This window comes from Staurois parvus, unplaced genomic scaffold (genome assembly GCF_062004578.1).
Source record: "Staurois parvus isolate SC_StPar_1 unplaced genomic scaffold, SC_StPar_1.0 ptg001051l, whole genome shotgun sequence".
NCBI lineage: Eukaryota > Metazoa > Chordata > Amphibia > Anura > Ranidae > Staurois > Staurois parvus.
The window spans coordinates 764,935-783,599 of NW_028318847.1; the positions used below are offsets into that span (position 1 = coordinate 764,935).

The 18,665-nt window shown below is 41.0% G+C and overlaps 1 protein-coding gene across 1 annotated transcript in view; it reads right to left on the bottom strand.

Annotated features, from left to right (window-relative positions):
• The window catches only part of LOC149440808 (cystatin-8-like), a 32,908-nt gene that overhangs the window by 6,517 nt on the left and 7,726 nt on the right, over nucleotides 1-18,665 (bottom strand). Inside the window, exon 2 of the mRNA XM_089658114.1 lies at nucleotides 3,796-3,903. Within this exon, the coding sequence (XP_089514240.1) occupies nucleotides 3,796-3,903 (108 nt within the window). The remainder of the gene's footprint in view (nucleotides 1-3,795; nucleotides 3,904-18,665) is intronic.

The following is an 18,665-nucleotide window of genomic DNA, read 5'->3' on the forward strand; positions in this document are numbered from 1 at the left end:
TCCTATCTTAAAAAAGAACTTCAGTAATATACAGTATAATGTACTTAGAGTGCGGTGGTCAGGAATATGTTATATAAAGCCCAGTGTACACAGTGCAGTGGTCAGGTGTATGAAAGGTTCAGCAGATTATTTATTGTGCAAGGCCCAGGAGTACATAATGGAAACGGTGCAGGGCTTAGAAATGCATATAAATTAGAGTGTATGCACCTGGAGTGCATAATGCACAGGTTGCAGGGCTCAGGAGTGCATATGACACATAGTGCAGGGGCCTGGAGTGCATAACACACAAAGTGCAGCGGTCACGAGTGTGTGACACATGGAGTGAAGGAGTCATGAGTGTGTGACATACTTATTGCATGGGTCAGGATTATATAACACAAGGTGTAGGGGTTAGGAGTGTGAAATACAGAGTACAGGGACCAGTGGTCAGGACTGCATGACACAGAAGTGGTTTTCACACAGGTAAGAGTGCAAGAGTCATAAATGTATGATGCAGAGAGTGCAGGGGCCAGAAATATGTAATGCATAGAGTGTAGGGTTTAGAAGTACAAAAATGCACAGGCTAGTGTACAGAGTAGAACAAAAAATTACCCCTACTCTCTGTACAAATCCCCCCAAGCCCATATGTCCTTATCCCCCACATGAATGAACTGTGGGCACAATGTACATGGGCAGAGTCTTTGCAAGATAAAGCCCCTGTACACAGGACAGCAGGCCTAAGCTAGAAATGTGTGACAGTCCAGCACAATCCAAGACTGTTGGGCGGTATACATACTTATAACACCTCTTTGAAGACCACACATTATACCTAGCTAAATTTCCAGTTTGGGCAGGTTTACAGCATGACATACTTTAAACCTGGTTACATTCCTGTCTGGGCGTGGTAACGAGTAATAAGGACATTTCTTTTAAAAGGTTAGATTTTCAAAAGAAGAGACTGTGAGCAGTGTATGTTTCTGTGTGTGTGTGTAAGTTAACTTTCTTAAGTTAGTTAACTTTCCCCAGTGACAATCACTCTCTGCTGGTGCTTATATTGTTGTCCCAGAACAGAAAAATGCTTCACATTCTGGTTACAGCAATGAGATCTGAAAATGTAATCATTACCCCTTGCATCCACTTACTTCCTGTTATGTTTCAAGGATAGGAGGTAAGAAGAAATTTCCCAAATGGGACAAACACAGATAATAAAACAACAGGGGATTTAAACATTGCCTAATCTATGCAAGTCAAAAGTAAAACATTTTTGCTATACTTTCACTTTAACTTCCATTATTGACATCAAGCTAATTTGTTTACAATATTATACTGTATATATAATTTATCACTATTATACTCTACTCTGTAAAAAATAACTTACTCTTTTGCTGTGCACATATGTGTGCAATGTATAAGATAAAGACATTTTATATAATCCCTTTTCTACAAAGGTATGTTTATAAACATCCTAGTATGCAATGGGTAAACCAATTTCAAGTCTACTACTGTTAGCTTGGTATTGATTTTTACAGCCAGCAATTGACTTTAAAGTAAAATTGATCTAGAGCCACCCCAGGGCTCTGAAAGTTCTGAACCCCCCACCACCTGCGGTAGCTCCCAGGCTCTCCGGTTCCTCCAAGGAGCCCAGGACTGCAGGAAATTACTATGCCATTGACAGCAGGAGGAGGTTTGAGAACCCCGAAGCAATGTGTACTATGTCGCTTTCGGGTTCAGAACCGTCCTTCCCCCACTATACATTAGCCAGGGTAGCAGCTAATTAAGCATGATCTGTAATTGATTAGCTGCAGTGGAGGGCAGGAGAGACATTGAGCTTCAATTAGGCCCCTGATGGCTCCACAAAAAGGACCTGTCATCTGCCCATTTCTTCACACAGGGGGTTTGTTAGTCCCTTGTAATAGCAATAAAGTTAAATTAAGAAAAAAAAGATAAAACATTATAATAAAATAAATAAAAATAATTAAAAAAAATTAAAAGAACCTCTGTCACCCTGAAACATTCTCCAATACAAATGTGTGTCTCAGGGCATGTAGCTGTATATAATCATAAATTGCACTACACATGTGAAATATCACCGTGAACATCAGAGTGAGTGCAGTAAATCTAAGGCCATAATTCATGGTTACCTCTAAACTGATAACCTTTAAAGGCTTTCAAAGCCTATAGAGAATTTTGGTACCATAGTTTTTTGCAATTTCATGAAGCATGAAATTTTCAGGCTTGACATATTTGATATCTATTTACTCAACACAACAACATCTTTTTTATTTTACCCAAAAATATGTATAATATTGTGTTTGCTTGCACTAGAATTCATTTTACTTTCTTCCCGAAAACATGTTTGCTAAACAGCTGTGCAAATATTGACTAACAATGAAACTACCGCCATTTTATGTTACATGACCTCTGTTTTCATAAAATATATAATTGTTTGGGGGTTTAAAGTAATTTAAGCAAAGAAATGTGGATTTTTACATGTAGCCTGGCAGAAATGTGGGAAACCATGTCCCTTTAGGTCGTGCCCACTATTCAATACAATGTGGCCCCACTTTTTTCACAGCTGACCTCAGTGTAATGGGGCCATTACAATGCCAACCCAGTGTAGTATGGGTAGTACACCAGTGAGTCCTGTGTAGTGTATTGGGCATTACATGGTGACAACAACATACATTCACCGGCCACGTTATTAGGTACACTTTGCTAGTGCCAAGAAAATATCCCCTACACCATTATACCACCACCATCAGCCTGAACTGTTGATACAAGGCAGGATGGATCCAAGCTTTTATGTTGTTTACACTGAATTCCGACCCTACCATCTGAATGTCACAGCAACCAGTCTGCCCATTCTCCTCTGACATCAACAAGGCATTTTCGTCCACAAAAGTTCCGCTCACTGGATATTTTCCCTTTTTCGGACCATTCTCTGTAAACCTTATAGATGGTGGAGAGTGAAAATCCCAGTAGATCAGCAGTTTTTGAAATACTCAAACCATCACCAACAACAATGCCATATTCAAAGTTACTTAAATTCCCATTCTTCCCCATTCTGATGCTCAGTTTGAACTTCAGCAAGTCATCTTTACTGCATTTACATACCTAAATTCATTCCGTTGCTGCTATGTGATTGGCTGATTAGCAATTTGTGTTACCAAAACAATTGAACAGGCATACCTAATAAAGTGGCCGGTAAATGTAGTGTTGGCACTTTAACATTTTACTCTATGTTGAATTTGAGCAATATTCTCTGTACAATGTACTGTACACTACATAGCCCTGAACAAAGTAATAATTTGTGTCTGTGAGATTCTTACTGGTGGCACAGTAATTAAATTGGTACATTTCTAATTTGAGCAAAGATATGTTTATGTGTTGCTAACAATTATTGGCTTGAAAAGGCACATTTTCACAAAGAAACAGTTACAGGCCAGCTTGGCTAATGTTGCTCATTTTCACAATTTTCGCAATTTACGCAATCATTAGCTACTACAGATATTGCCTTAAAGTGTATTTCCACGTTTGTAGGTAGCTAAATTAGGACCATTCACAATGCACAGTGCTACTCGCGCATGGGCAGCAGACACCCTAATGTGAATCAGAAAGCTGTCACAGACAGATGCCCACACCAGGGAGAAAGGACAGCCGACAAACCTGGCTGGTGTGAACACACCGCTGGATCGAAGGACAGGTGAGTAGATGTCTCTTTAAATTTTGGTTTGTTATTTCAACCACAAAATTGCCATTCTGTAGCAGAGTAACCAAAACTATTTTACTGAACAAAAAATAGAAAAACAGCAGTACCTCCATGTCCTCCAAGCCTGGCTTTTTACAGGCTTCAAAATCTTCTTCTTTTAGGCATCCAGTTGGCTCAAAAATTAAATCGATTTGATAAAGGATCCTATTTTGAACCTTAGAATAAATAGAATAAACAAAAAGTATGAAATGGACATAAATGACAGTATACATTCTGCAGTGTTTCATACAGTACTGTTGATCAATTCTAGTCAAAATTAGGCCTTTGGCAAAATGTAAACTTTTAACCCAGGACTATATTTACTCTAAATGATCGGATACCACATCAGTGGGAGTATAGTCGTTAAAGCTGAGTGTTCGTTTCTTGACATCAATCTGGTTTTCTTGCTGTTTGTTACACTATTCTCAAATCTATTGACAAATGTACACTATTGACAGAGGTTCTAATCTCAAAGCTGTACATATACTGTAAGATTTCCCTCCTTCAGCCCCACTTGTTTTTGCTATCCACACTAAACAGAGTGGATCAGTGAATCTCTCTTAGCATCTACTGTATCCTCCTGTGGCTGTCAGAATACCCCAAACAGTTACTGCATTTCATTTAATGCAGCTGCTGTTCATCCGACAATTTTCTGACCAGTTCCTTCAATTTTCAGATTGAAGGATATTGGGAGAAGAGGCCAACAGGGCCACCCACTGCTCGAATTTCAGCTGCTTCCTCAGGAACTGTCCAAAATTTGCTCCATGTATGGCTAGCTTTACTCACGCTTACTAAAAAAAAGTGTTTTTTTTATTGTAGTATTTGCCCCATTAAAAAGTATTTCCATCATCTCTCTAACACACTCTAAGATACATGTCCTCAGATGGGATGGAGACAGCAATAGAAAAACTATCTGGGTGTGGATACCACCTTTTTCTAATTATCAGGAAGTACTGCAAATAATAACAGACACAATTATTATGAGAAGACCATTATTCTATAGGACTCTCATGATAGATTTCTCAATGTTTGGTCACCTTCGATAGCCTACACATTCCTGGGAGGCCTTTTAGACCCACTCTTAAGCTGGCTACACATTATACAATACCAAAACCATATAATATGGGGTCAAACTTAAACACTTTCAAATTGAATGCAATCCCGGGATATATCTCCCAGCCAGTTATCATTCCCCTGTACCACAATTGCTTATTTCTCCCTCACCTCTTTTTCAATATATTCAGAAGTCAGCAAACCAAGAGACTGAGGATATTTATGTTCCAATGCATTACATTTTACACTTTGATAATAATTTTGAATATGCATCCTGGGCAGTTTCTCTATATTTTTGCTTTATTCCATGTACATTTGCATATACTCTGTTGTGATCTTTTATAAATCCTTCACTTCCATTTGTTTTGTCTTTTAGAAGAATTTTATGAAGGCCTAAGTCCTGCCAAAATAAAAAACAGAAAAATCAGCACGAGGGACATAACTTACAGTCAGTAGGATTTGTCCCTTGTGCTGATTCCACTGGTGCTAATAGTAATCTTTCTTTGTCTTGCCTCCCCCCAAATCCGCTGCTGCAATCTTCCAGTGCAGTGAGGGTAAATACAACTAAGAGGTTGTCACAGGCTCTTATCAAAAGAGCCTGACTGTGCTTGCCCTTTCTGCTCAACTCCTCCATTCATAGAAGTCACACTAAAGCTTTTATGAATGGAACATGATCTAATTGATAGCTCCATCCCTTCCATTCCTAGATAATATTCCATTGACATTCATATTATTTCTTTTAAAGCCCAAGTTTATCTTAAACAAAAAAAAAAATCAGCACAGGACACATTACTTACCTACAGTGAGATGTGTCCCTAGTGCTGCTATGACCTTCTTTAAGCAAAATCTTCCTCCTCAGATGCCCTGCCATTGTAATCTTCTGGTGCGGTGAGGGTTAAGAGAACTAAAGGGCTGAGAGTTGTGTTTTAGGTAAACTTAGGCTTTAATTGAAAATAATAAAATGCTTGTAAAAGAAAAAACTGATGGAAGTCATTGTCTTTTCGCTATCAAGAACGTAAAAAAGTTTTTTATGTAGATGGACACACCATATATGGTCAATGATGTCACCTGGAAACCCCACCCCTTTGCTTATCTTTTGGCGGCAGAGAGTCAAGTGATGAGTGTGGACATGCACCCATTTTTTTATTGGGCATGTTGGCAGGCATCGGGCTTTGTGATATACAGTGAGGAACAGAAGTATTTGAACACCCTGCGATTTTGCAAGTTCTCCCACTTAGAAATCATGGAGGGGTCTGAAATTCACATTGTAGGTGCATTCCTACTCTGAGAGACAGAATTAAAAAAAAAATTCAGGAAATCACATTGTATGATTTTTAAAGAATGTATTTGTATACTGCTGAACATAAGTATTTGAACACCTGAGAAAATCAGTGTTAATATTTGGTACAGAAGCCTTTGTTTGCAATTACAGAGGTCAAACGTTTCCTGCAGTTCTTGACCAGGTTTGCACACACTGCAACAGGGATTTTGGCCCACTCCTCCACACAGATCTCCTCTAGATCTGTCAGGTTTCGGGGCTGTTGCTGAGCAACACGGAGTTTCAGCTCCCTCCAAAGATGTTCTATTGCAGTGGTTCTTAACCTTTTTGGAGGTACTGAACCCCACCAGTTTCATATGCGCATTCACCGAACCCTTCTTAATTGGAAAAATAAAATATGATTTTTAAAATTCAAAACATAGGTATATATTTATACATAGGTGCACAAAATGAACAAAACCATTAAGAACAAAGAACAAAACCATTAAAACATGATTTTCACACAAAAATAAAATAATGAATATTTACCGCAAATCAGTGTGACTTCTGCTGTTGTCTTTCAGAGGCCAGTTCAGAAATGCGCGGCATTACCTTGCCAAGTGCCACTCTCATGTCATTTTCGCAACAAAGTCTGTTCCTTTTCTTCGTCTTTATGTCCAGCATCCTCGAAAAGGATTGCTCGCAAAGATATGTTGTAACAAACGGTATGAAAATCTCCAGAGCTTTCTTAGCAATAACAGGGTACCTCACCATTTGTTGACACCAAAACGTTGAGAGCGTTGTTGATCTGAAGAGTTGCTGTTGAACCTGGCTCTGCTGAAGTTCAATGATTTCATCGAGGTATTCATCATTGACATCTGTTGTCTCAACACTAAACGTGAACGGCTGTCTCACCCATGCTGGATATGACTCTCTTGTAGGGAAGTATCCGTCGAGAGACTTTGCAAGCTCATCTAAGTGCGTGGCAATTGCTTGCTTCAGTTCCGCGGGTACAGAAATGCCTCCAATTCCAGATACATCTTCGATCTTACTTACACAGTCATCTAGCAGGGGAAAGTTTGCGAAGTTATCGTTCTCTATTCGTCGTTTCCATAACGGTAGCTTTTTTTGAAAAGCCTTCAAGTTTTCTTCCGCTTCGATGATGTTGACTCCACCGCCCTGCATCTGTTGATTGAGATGATTGAGAGCTGCGAAGATATCAGTCATGTACGCTAAAATGAGAATGAACTCAGAATTTTTGAAGCAATCTGCATGATAATGTTGGTGCTCTTGCAAAAACAGGGCTAATTCCACACGCACGGCAAAAACACGATTCAGCACCTGTCCTCGGGATAACCACCGAACGTTAGAATGGTACAAAAGCACCTCGAATTCAGATCCCATTTCTTTACACAGCTCCCTGAAGATGCGGTGCCTCAGAGCACTATTTCGCACATACAGTCAGGTCCATAAATATTGGGACATCGAAACAATTCCAACATTTTTGGCTCTATACACCACCATAATGGATTTGAAATGAAATGAACAAGATGTGCTTTAACTGCAGACTGTCAGCTTTAATTTGAGGGTATTTACATCCAAATCAGGTGAACAGTGTAGGAATTACAACAGTTTGCATATGTGCCTCCCACTTGTTAAGGGACCAAAAGTAATGGGACAGAATAATAATCATAAATCAAACTTTCACTTTTTAATACTTGGTTGCAAATCCTTTGCACTCAATTACAGCCTGAAGTCTGGAACGCATAGACATCACCAGACGTCTTGTTCGTTTCATTTCAAATCCATTGTGGTGGTGAATAGAGCCAAAAAATTTTGAATTGTGTCGATGTCCCAATATTTATGGACCTGGCTGTAGTTCACGCATTCCACTACAATTTTTAATACTTCTGCCAGTTTTGGAGGCAAGGTTTTTGTTGCCAATGCATGCCTGTGCAGAATACAATGCGTAAAAATGATGTGTGGTGCATCGGCTTTCACTAGCGCACCAAAACCAGACTTTCTTCCCAGCATGGCTGGAGCTCCATCCAAACAAACTGCAGAAACCATATCCCACGAAAGATTGTTGTCCTTGAAGAAGTCATCCACAAGTTTCTTCACATCGGCTGCCTTAGTTGTTGTTGTAAGAGGCTCACAAAATAAAAATTCTTCCTTTATCACGTCGTCTTTCACATAGCGCACGAATACTGCAAGCTGGCTTAGATTGGAAACGTCTGTGGTCTCGTCGAGTTGAAGGCTAAATTTTGCCGGGCTTGAAATCAGATCTGCAACTACTTGAGCCAAGATGTCCTTGCTCATGTCCTCTATTCTGTCGCTGATGGTGTCATTTGAAAGAGAATTTGGGATAACTTAACTTCAGCCGCTTTTCCCAGCATGATATTCGCCATCTTCAATACAGCTGGTTTTATGACTGTTTCACCAATGGTGTGTGGCTGGGCCTGGTTTGCGATCAGGTAAGCAACTTCGTACGATGCTATGAGGATCGGTTTGTTGATGGGTACAAAGCCGAGAACAGGCAGACTAGCCTTTTCATCGAATCTGGCTCTCCTCACCTTGAATTCAGCGAGCGTTGTGTTCTTGTATTTTCCATCTCCATGCTGCTTAAGGAAGTGTTCTCTTAGTTTTGCCGGTGCTAGACTAGAATTGCTCAACTTGGCATTGCAAATCATGCAGTTAGGACGCTGACTCCCATCACGTTCCCTTATACATGTGAATCCATATTGTACATATTCGTCCGACCACTTTCTTTTTTTGCTCGACATAGTTAGTATGAAGGGATTAAAATATTAAGAAAGAAATCACGTACCATTCGACTACTGCGCACCAAATTCCCTGCAGCACAGATAGGCTAAGCCAGTGGTGGGCAACCTTTTTTTTCAACTGAGCCAAATCTCGCCAAAACCACGATTGAAATTTATTTTCAGAGCCACATTTTTAAAACTGAAAATACATAGGATGGTACACTGTTTTTAGTTTCAATAAGTTTTTATAGTAATTCATCCCCCATAGTAATTCATCCCCCATATAGTAATTCATCCCCCATAGTAATTCATCCCCCCTATAGTAATTCATCCCCCATATAGTAATTCATCCCCCATAGTAATTCATCCCCCATATAGTAATTCATCCCCCATATAGTAATTCATCCCCCATATAGTAATTCATCCCCCATAGTAATTCATCCCCCCTATAGTAATTCATCCCCCATATAGTAATTCATCCCCCATATAGTAATTCATCCCCCATAGTAATTCATCCCCCGTATAGTAATTCATCCCCCATAGTAATTCATCCCCCATATAGTAATTCATCCCCCATAGTAATTCATCCCTCATAGTAATTCATCCCCCATATAGTAATTCATCCCCCATAGTAATTCATCCCCCATAGTAATTCATCCCCCATATAGTAATTCATCCCCCATAGTAATACATCCCCCATATAGTAATTCATCCCCCATAGTAATTCATCCCCCATAGTAATTCATCCCCCATAGTAATTCATCCCCCATATAGTAATTCATCCCCCATAGTAATACATCCCCCATATAGTAATTCATCCCCCATATAGTAATTCATCCCCCATATAGTAATTCATCCCCATATAGTAATTCATCCCCCATAGTAATACATCCCCCATATAGTAATTCATCCCCCATATAGTAATTCATCCCCCATATAGTAATTCATCCCCCATAGTAATTCATCCCCCATATAGTAATTCATCCCCCCTATAGTAATTCATCCCCCATATTAATTCATCCCTTATATAGTAGTAGTAAGTAAGTAGCAAGTAGTAAGCCAAGTCCCCCCTGTGTCAATTCACTTACCTTTGCTCCGCGCATTCCTCTCGCCGTATTCCCGCGCCGTTCCGGTCTTCAGGGCGGACTGTGAGAGGAGCCTAGCTCCTCTCACGTTCGTCACGCTGCCCCGCCTACACACATCCTGACAGCCAATCACTGGCTATCAGGATGTGAGTGGCAGCGAGACTGGCCAATCATTGCATTTGAGCGCGCTGCCCTGGCTGTTTTTTTTTTTGGATCACGCTGCAGAGTCCCTGCCGCCCGAGAGGAGGGAGGGGAGCGGGCGCCCGGCACACAAGAGCCGCATTAAAGCGTGTAAAGAGCCGCATGTGGCTCGCGAGCCGCGGCTTGCCGACCACTGGGCTAAGCGATGTTGCATGACCACCTGCAGCCAATGATGGACAAGCGGGGCATGTCATCACGAATCATATGAGTCGGGTGTGGGTCTTCACCTCCGCCGAACCCGCGAGACTGACTCACCGAACCCCTGGGGTTCGATCGAACCCAGGTTAAGAACCACTGTTCTATTGGATTTAGATCTGGAGACTGGCTAGGCAACTCCAGAACCATGATATGCTTCTTACGGAGCCACTCCTTGGTTATCCTGGCTGTGTGCTTCGGGTCGTTGTCATGTTGGAAGACCCAGCCACAACCCATCTTCAATGCTCTGACTGAGGGAAGGAGGTTGTTGCTGAAAATCTCACAATAAATGGCCCCATTCATCCTCTCCTTAATACAGTGCAGTTGTCCTGTCCCCTTCGCAGAAAAGCACCCCCAAAGCATGATGTTACCATACCCATGCTTCACAGGAGGGATTGTGTTCTTGGGATGCAACTCACCCTTCTTTTTCCTCCAAACACAACGAGTGAAATTTAGACCAAAAAGTTCTACTTTGGTCTCATCTGACCACATGACTTTCTCCCATGCCTCCTCTGGATCATCCAGATGGTCATTGGCAAACTTCAGACGGGCCTGGACATGTGATGACTTGAGCAGGGGAACTTTCCGTGCAATGCATGATTTGAAACCATGACGGCGTAGTGTTCTACCGACAGTGACCTTTGAAACTGTGGTCCCAGCTCTCTTCATGTCATTGACTAGCTCCTCCCTTGTAGTTCTGGGCTGATTCCTCCCCTTTCTTATCATCAGTGATACCCCACGAGGTGAGATCTTGCATGGAGCCCCAGTCCAAGGGAGACTGACAGTCATCTTTAGCCTCTTCCATTTTCTAACAATTGCTCCAACAGTTGATCTATTTTCACCAAGCTGCTTGGCAATTGCCCCGTAGCCCTTTCCAGCCTTGTGGAGGTCCACAATTTTGTCTCTGGTGTCTTTTGACAGCTCTTTGGTCTTGCCCATGGTAGTAGTTGGCGTCTGACTGACTGTGAGGTGGACAGGTGTCTTTAAAGAGCTCAGACAGGTGCTACTAAGTTAGATTAATGAGTGGAGTAGAGGTGGACTTTTTAAAGGCACAGTAACAGGTCTTTGAGAGCCAGAATTCTTAGGTGTTCAAATACTTATGTTCAGCAGTGCAAGACAAATAAATTCTTTAAAAATCATACAATGTGATTTGCTGAATTTTTTTTTAATTCTGTCTCTTGGAGTGGGAATGCACCTACAATATGAATTTCAGACCCCTCCATGATTTCTAAGTGTGAGAACTTGCAAAATCGCAGGGTGTTCAAATACTTCTGTTCCTCACTGTACATTGCAGGATGACATGGTTGTTGATGGATTACCATCATAAGACATTTTTATAAATAAAGGCGTGAATGTATATTTATGTACCTGTAGCACTACTCCCTTAGTAATTGCAAATCAATTTGGGCCCCTCTATAGTCCTGCTCAGCCAGTTATTTAGCATTTCCACACAAGTTTTCATCTGTAGACAGAAATCAGGCCTTGAGAGTTGATTTTGTTATTTTATTGAGGGGATTCAAATTTGGATAGGTTAAGGGGTGTATAGGATGCCCAAGGGAACTGATATCTGAGGACAACTTTCTGAACTGTGCACAGCTTCTTTTCTCTGACACACAGTCTCTGTAGGAGTGCTAGCCAGCAGCTCCAGTTGTACTACACCAGACACTAGATGAACTTCTCTTCACCAAGGAATCTGGAGACTTTCTTCTTGAGCAGGATCTGGCTCCTGTTCATTTAAATGGATGACAGTCACTAGTAGGGGGCTAATCTGATTCCCCCCCTTCCCGGGTGCTCCTCCCCCATCCACCCGGGGGTGTACTCACTCAGATCCTCTCCTGTACCTCTTGTGGGATGGCTGCTGCTACCAGGTCTATCAGCTGGGCTGATCCTTCCCTGCCATACAGGTGGTCCTCTCTCAGGCGGCCAGTGAGACCTGAGTTTTTCTCGTTTCAAGCTCCAAATTAGCAGGCAGACCCCATCCCACTAAGCCTCCTGGCAGCCTTCCTCCTCCAGCCTCACATCTTCCTGCTCCCCACTCATCTCCCACCATCACACTCCTGCTACTGAGCAGGCTCTTCCATTTTTAAAGTATTCCCAGCCCCTTTGCTAGTCTTCTGTTGGAGACTGGCTGAGCTCCTTAAAGAGTGTAGCCAGTCACTCCTCAGATCAACCCACTACCTCCAAGGCCCTCCTCTGAAAGTCTCAGAGTAGGGTGAAATTCCAGACAGGCTGGCCTGTAGAGTCTCTCAATCCTGACCAGAATTTAACCCCTCTGGCTATCTCACCTGAGCTGCTAACCAGCTCCTCACTAACACTAGTTAAACTAGGAGGGTGCTACATACCACTGCATTTTTTGTGAATTAATAGAAGTACTACATACCTTCACTTAGGGGAAAAATCGGTATCTCGGGGCTCCTATATTGTTAAAGTAGGTTTCCAGATTTCAGTGAGTCCATTGCCTGCAGACCCCCACAACCACCTGGCCAGGTATCCTCATCATATTAAGAATATGTGGCCTAGTATTATTCAGGGAGGGGGGGCACACATTATTCCCCCCCTTTCCTAGTCACCCAGTCTACATGTTCGGATAAGTGTCTGGTATGAAACTTGTAGGGGACCTCACACTTTTTTTCCCTTTTTATAGCATTGGGTTCCCCCTTAAAACCCATACCAGGCTCAAAGAATTTGGTATGGAATTGGAGGGGAACCCCATTCCATTTTTTTACTTTAAACAATTTTTACTGTTTGTTTACATTCACCTGTCAGTTGGGAATCCTCGGCTGACAGCTGAATGTGCTGGTGGGAGATGAGTTACTGGATGTTTTGACGCTGGTGGTTGCTGCCTCCCTAACAACCAGAAGGGAGCTGTCACATTAGCAGTGGTGCTAAATGTTTCACTTCACATTGCAGCTGGAGGTTTCTTTCTGCTGATTGTGAGGATTTTCCATTTTCAGTACCGTCTCCCTTCTCCTGCTGGTCAAATGTCTTATTCTATAGTGTTAGGCTATTTTCTCTATTAGTAAATGTTAACCCTCTTGGTCAAATGTTCCTAAGCTATTTTTCTATTAAGACTGAATGTTAGGGGATGTTCCAAAATAAAAATAAGTAACTTAGGTCCAGTTAACTAATTCAGCCACCACATTCACACATATAAATATCTGAAAAATCAGTCAGTAAAGACAAAAAAAAAATTGGGATTTTATCGGTACTGATACCTTCTCTCAGAAGAAATTTAACAGGAACATAAATATAAAATCATTAGGTTTTATTATAAAAATACCATTAAAAAGTTTTTTAGGGTAACAGAATTCCCCCAGACAACAGAAAAAATATAAAACTTAAAATAGACCCCTGAATGCCAGCTACATTTTCGTTCTATCTACCACCCTCCAGGTTGATTGACATACTGTGTGAGATTGTTTTACCAGACCTAGCTTTACTCTCCCTTGATTGGGTATGTTCATTTGGGTTTATAATTTTGTTAGAAAATGTATCTGTACTTACATTTTGTATAAAATATATTTCTTTGTGTCACAGTCCATATGTTCTATATTATATATTGTTATTTTACCTCCAACATCCATCTTCACAGAAGCTTAGGTGCGAAATGTGTGAGGATTCTGCACCCCCTTCCTGATATATATATATATTTGTTGCATAATGCACTAATCTGTATATCACATAATGAGACGTGAGGAGGGGTGGTGCTTTTGTGGGGGAGCTGTGCAACTAATGATAGTCCATTTTAGGTTTCATATTTTATGTGTTGTCTGGAGGAATTCTGTTACAAAAATACTATTAAAATGTTTTTTGGGGTAATAAAACCTAATAATTTTATATTTATGTGTCTGTTAAATTTCTTCTAAGAGAAGGTAACAGCACCGATAAAATCACATTTTTTTTGGTCATTAGGGAATGTTGAATTCGCCCAGTGAAATGCTCACTGCGCATCGAGCAGCCCATTCACTTGAATATGCTACTCTATGCATGCCAAACATGTCAAGGAATATCCAGAACATTTTCAGGTGAGGAGCGTGGCACTTCTTTTCCCACACAGTTTGACACTTTTGTAGTATGTTTACCATGGGGAAAAACACGCATCTTCTAACCGTGCATGGGGTGTCACTAGCAATCAATGGCACTGCAAGTTAGACATTTCTAGAGCGCATGGCAAAATGCGTGTTTTCTGTGTGCCTTGTTGCGTGTTTCAAAAACACCAAGTGTGAATGAAACCTCACTGTGGTAAACAATTGTATGGTGGCACGTTATACACACAAAAGTGGAATCTTCAAGAAACCTTAAAAAAATTACTTTAAATTAGACCTGAGAGAGTTGGAGAATGTGTTTGTCTACTGAAACAATGCCTTAAAAAGTCTAGAACATTTTCCAAAAGGTAATAAGGAAGAACATTAGTTAAATGTGGAAAAAATAAATCCTTCTGTTTACTTAGGTGAAGTCTCATTTAATCGTTTGGTAAATATACACTGCAGCTGGAAAATGTGAAGAAGGCACTTTACTTATGTACTAATCATTTCCAATATTTTTTTCATAAATAGTTCCTAATTTAGTCTGATTCACACTACTACGCACCGCATGTGATTCCTACAGGAATCACACTGCAGTCCTGTTCAAATCAGGATTCTTTGTAGTGTGATTTGAGCCATTCATTTTGTATGGCTCAAATCATACTGAAAATTGCACCTCACCCACAGGAAAGGTGCAAGCACCTTTTTTTTCCCACATGGAATCGGATCGCATGGGTGTTCAAACCCATACGATCATATTCAGCCAGTTGGATGGCGTTTTGGGAACCGATTTTGGGTTGTTGTTAACTTAACGCACAGAATTGAATCCTTCACCACATTAGTGTGAACCAGCACTTAATCCCATTTTTTTAATAAAGCACAAAATCGAACTATTCTGGAAACCACTAATATCTAGTCCACTTAAGCAGTAATGTCTAATCCGGGTAAACAAATGTTAAAAGAATTAAAGAATCACACTCATTGATAGATAAAACAGAGACTTCTGAAAATATATTATTAGTATATTGACAAAAATAGTGAGACTGCCATTACTGACTTTCTTCTAAAAGTGCTGTTTGCCTGGCTATCACTGTGGCTTCAACATTTTTTTTGAAGTGCTGGCCCAGGACAAGCATGGCAATCACAATAGTCAGAGTAATATCCGAGACTCTGATCTGCATACTTGTCCCAGGTACAGTATGTGAAAGAAAAATGACTGAAATATTTTGGCAGCATAGCAGCCATGCATTTAATATTTTCTATTTCAAAAATGTTTATTATTTTCTAATAGGACAGAACATGCTTACGATTAACCCAGGCAGGGGCTGAGCTAAACAGTCATGTAAAAAAACGTGGAGTGGTCAACAATTGCAGCCTCCACACTTCCTCAGTATAGGTATCCTTCAAACCAAAACATGCTGTTCATGTTGTTGAGGAGATCATCCATTTTTCATAATATGTCACTAGTCAACACAATGAAGGAAAGCTTAAAGTATAACTTTTATCCAGTGACATAAAATTGGAACTATAACTATTTTATTCTCTAGCATGTCTGCTTTTAGAAAATATAAAATGTTTGGGGTTTTAATTAATCATCAAGTCTAAAATGTTCTTATTTTAAAAAGAAATTTACAAAAAAATTCAGCTCTGGCAGCGTAAGCGGTATTGTATAACTAAAGGCAAAACTTTCTTCGCCTTAGAGTGGAGAGGGTTTAGAACACCTGTCAGATTTCTATAGCTGTCTGTGCACGTTAAAGAGATTTGACCTCTCTGTTTGTCATGTTTATCATTATCTCTGAAGGTGAAAGTAAAAGAAAATCTCTAATTTTGGGTTGTCTTCAGAAAAGTGATACAGGAGAAATCTTCCAATGAGGACACTAGTTCTGGTGACTCTGGGGACAACCAGAGATTCCCTTACTTAAAGAGAAAGTGCAGCACTATAACCAGGGGTGGACTGACAACTCATGGAACCCCTGGGCAATAGGGGATCATGGGGCCCCTGTGTCCTTGCCCAAGCTCAAAAAAGCCTATGAAAAAGGTACCAGGGGCATCTCATGGGGCCCCCTACTGACCCCGGGCCCTCGGGCAGTGCCCGAGTTTCCAAATGGTCAGTCCACCCCTGGCTATAACAAATGCATATTAATACTTCCAATCCATAAAACCAGTTGAACTTATAATCATAAATAAAAAAATCTCAAAATGTAAAAAGTGGTGACAGTCTGTGATAAGTGATGGTTACAGGAGATGTCTGTGACTTTGCGTTCCAGGTGGCGAGGTGATAAAATAGTTAAAATATGCACTCACCAGATGCGTATCTAATATACACAGAGGTCCCCCTCATGGGATGGGATGGATGAGCTGAACCACTTGTAACGGACTCCCTCCCTCTTGCTATTGGTCTGGTCAGTGGTTGTCTCTCTTGGGATAGCCCGAATACCACCATGGAAGCCTCTCAGAAATTTAGCCGGGTGGATCTCACAGGACCTGGCGTTCTCCTCTGGTAGTGGTAGGCTGATGTCAGCAATAAAGGAATACCTCCTGTGCCATGGAGTGTGGGCTCTGGGGATGAATTGTTGGCTCATGGAGGAGTCAACATAAATAATAGCCCATAGTGTAGTATTTAGGTAAAAAAATTATTTATTAATCCACATGGGTAAGTGATAAAATAACACATCAAAAAGGTACACTGACCGTACAATAAAGGAGGCCACCGGACCTATATCAGGTGCTGGTGGCTGGACGTCAAGGCGTTATGGCCCCTTAGATGTGTTTCATGCAATTGCACTTCCTCAGCAAGGGATAGTCATGGCTATCTGGTGAGTGCGTATTTTAACTATTTTATCACCTCGCCACCTGGAACGCAAAGTCACAGACATCTCCTATAACCATCACTTATCACAAACTGTCACCACTTTGTACATTTTGAGATTTATTTATTTATGATTATAAGTTCAACTTTTACGAGGTTTTATTCTGGTTGCCTTTTCGTGCTTTTAGCTGCTATATCATCACTAAGCACTCACTTATTATTTTGTTTTATTCTAGAAATTCCCTTACTGCATGGCTATGGGACAGAAAGTGACATCTGTGTCCCCAGTGGAACACAGATGGCAAACAAATAACCAGACATGGGTTTATAACCCTACCTTACTCTATCCAACTAAAGAAAAACGGTCTCGTCTTTAGTTAGTGGCCTAGACTTTCTTCAGGACAGGTAGGGTAAGATCATAATGATGAGGCAGAATTCTCTGGGCACCTCCTAAAAAAAAGAACAACCAAGCTAAGGCCTTAGTAGTTGGATTTGCTCATGGTGCCAAGGTCTAAGGTCATGCAATATTTCCTTGCTAACCTCAAGTGAGGTCTGTCTTTGCTGTTAGCCTCTTCTGTACCTTGGCACTCTCTCTGTGAATAAATTAACTGACTGTCAATTCCTTGTGATTTGTCACCTCATCTAGGAAATCTGCTTCAGTGCGCTGAGTTTTCTCTTTGTAGAGAAGGGATTGTAAAGCTTGTTTTTTTTTTGTTTAAATAACAAACATGTTACACTTACCTGCTCTGTGTAATGGATTTGCACAGAGCAGCCCCAATTTTCTTCTTCTGGGTTCCTCCACCCCGACTCTTTGGGCTCCACCCCCCCCCCCCGCTGAGTGCCCCCATAACACACCACTTGATCTGGGGGTACTCACATAAGCTCACTCTCAAACCCTGCTATGTGTGTCCATAAGACACACAGAACGGTGCTTGGCCCCGCCCCCCCATTCCTCATCACTGGCGTTGATTGACAGCAGTGGGATCCAATTACTCCTGCTTCTGTATCTGAGCCAATGAGGAATATATATTTTTGATCTTTAACAAGCCCTCCCTGAGAGTTAAAGGAATCAGGAAAACAGCCTAGGGTGACAAAGTTGTTTCTCAATGAGTGAGCATTGTCACCCTAGGACAGGAATTCTGTTACTCGCAGGTGAAAAGAAAGGAAAATAAATCTGAAAAAAAGAAACTAATGCAGTCGCCACATCTGAATGATAACCTACAATACATAACATTTTTTGTTTTTTTTGTGGTTTAGATATGCTAAACCAGAACTCATTCTGACGCTCTAGAAAACGTAGCTCTGAAAGATTATTCTAAAAGATGTTCTAAAGCAGGGGTATTGAATTAAAATTCACCAAGGTCTGGGCAGTAAAATTTGAGTGCATCAGAGGTCTGAATCTCACGTAGGCCGCTGTGGTGTATTTTCATGTGCGCCAAACCACATGTTGCTGCAGTGCGAATTTGGGGGAAAAAAAAGTGTCGGAAACTTCTTCAGGTTTCTAGCAGGTAGTGCTGACCTACCCACAGCATGTGCACCAAATGCACATG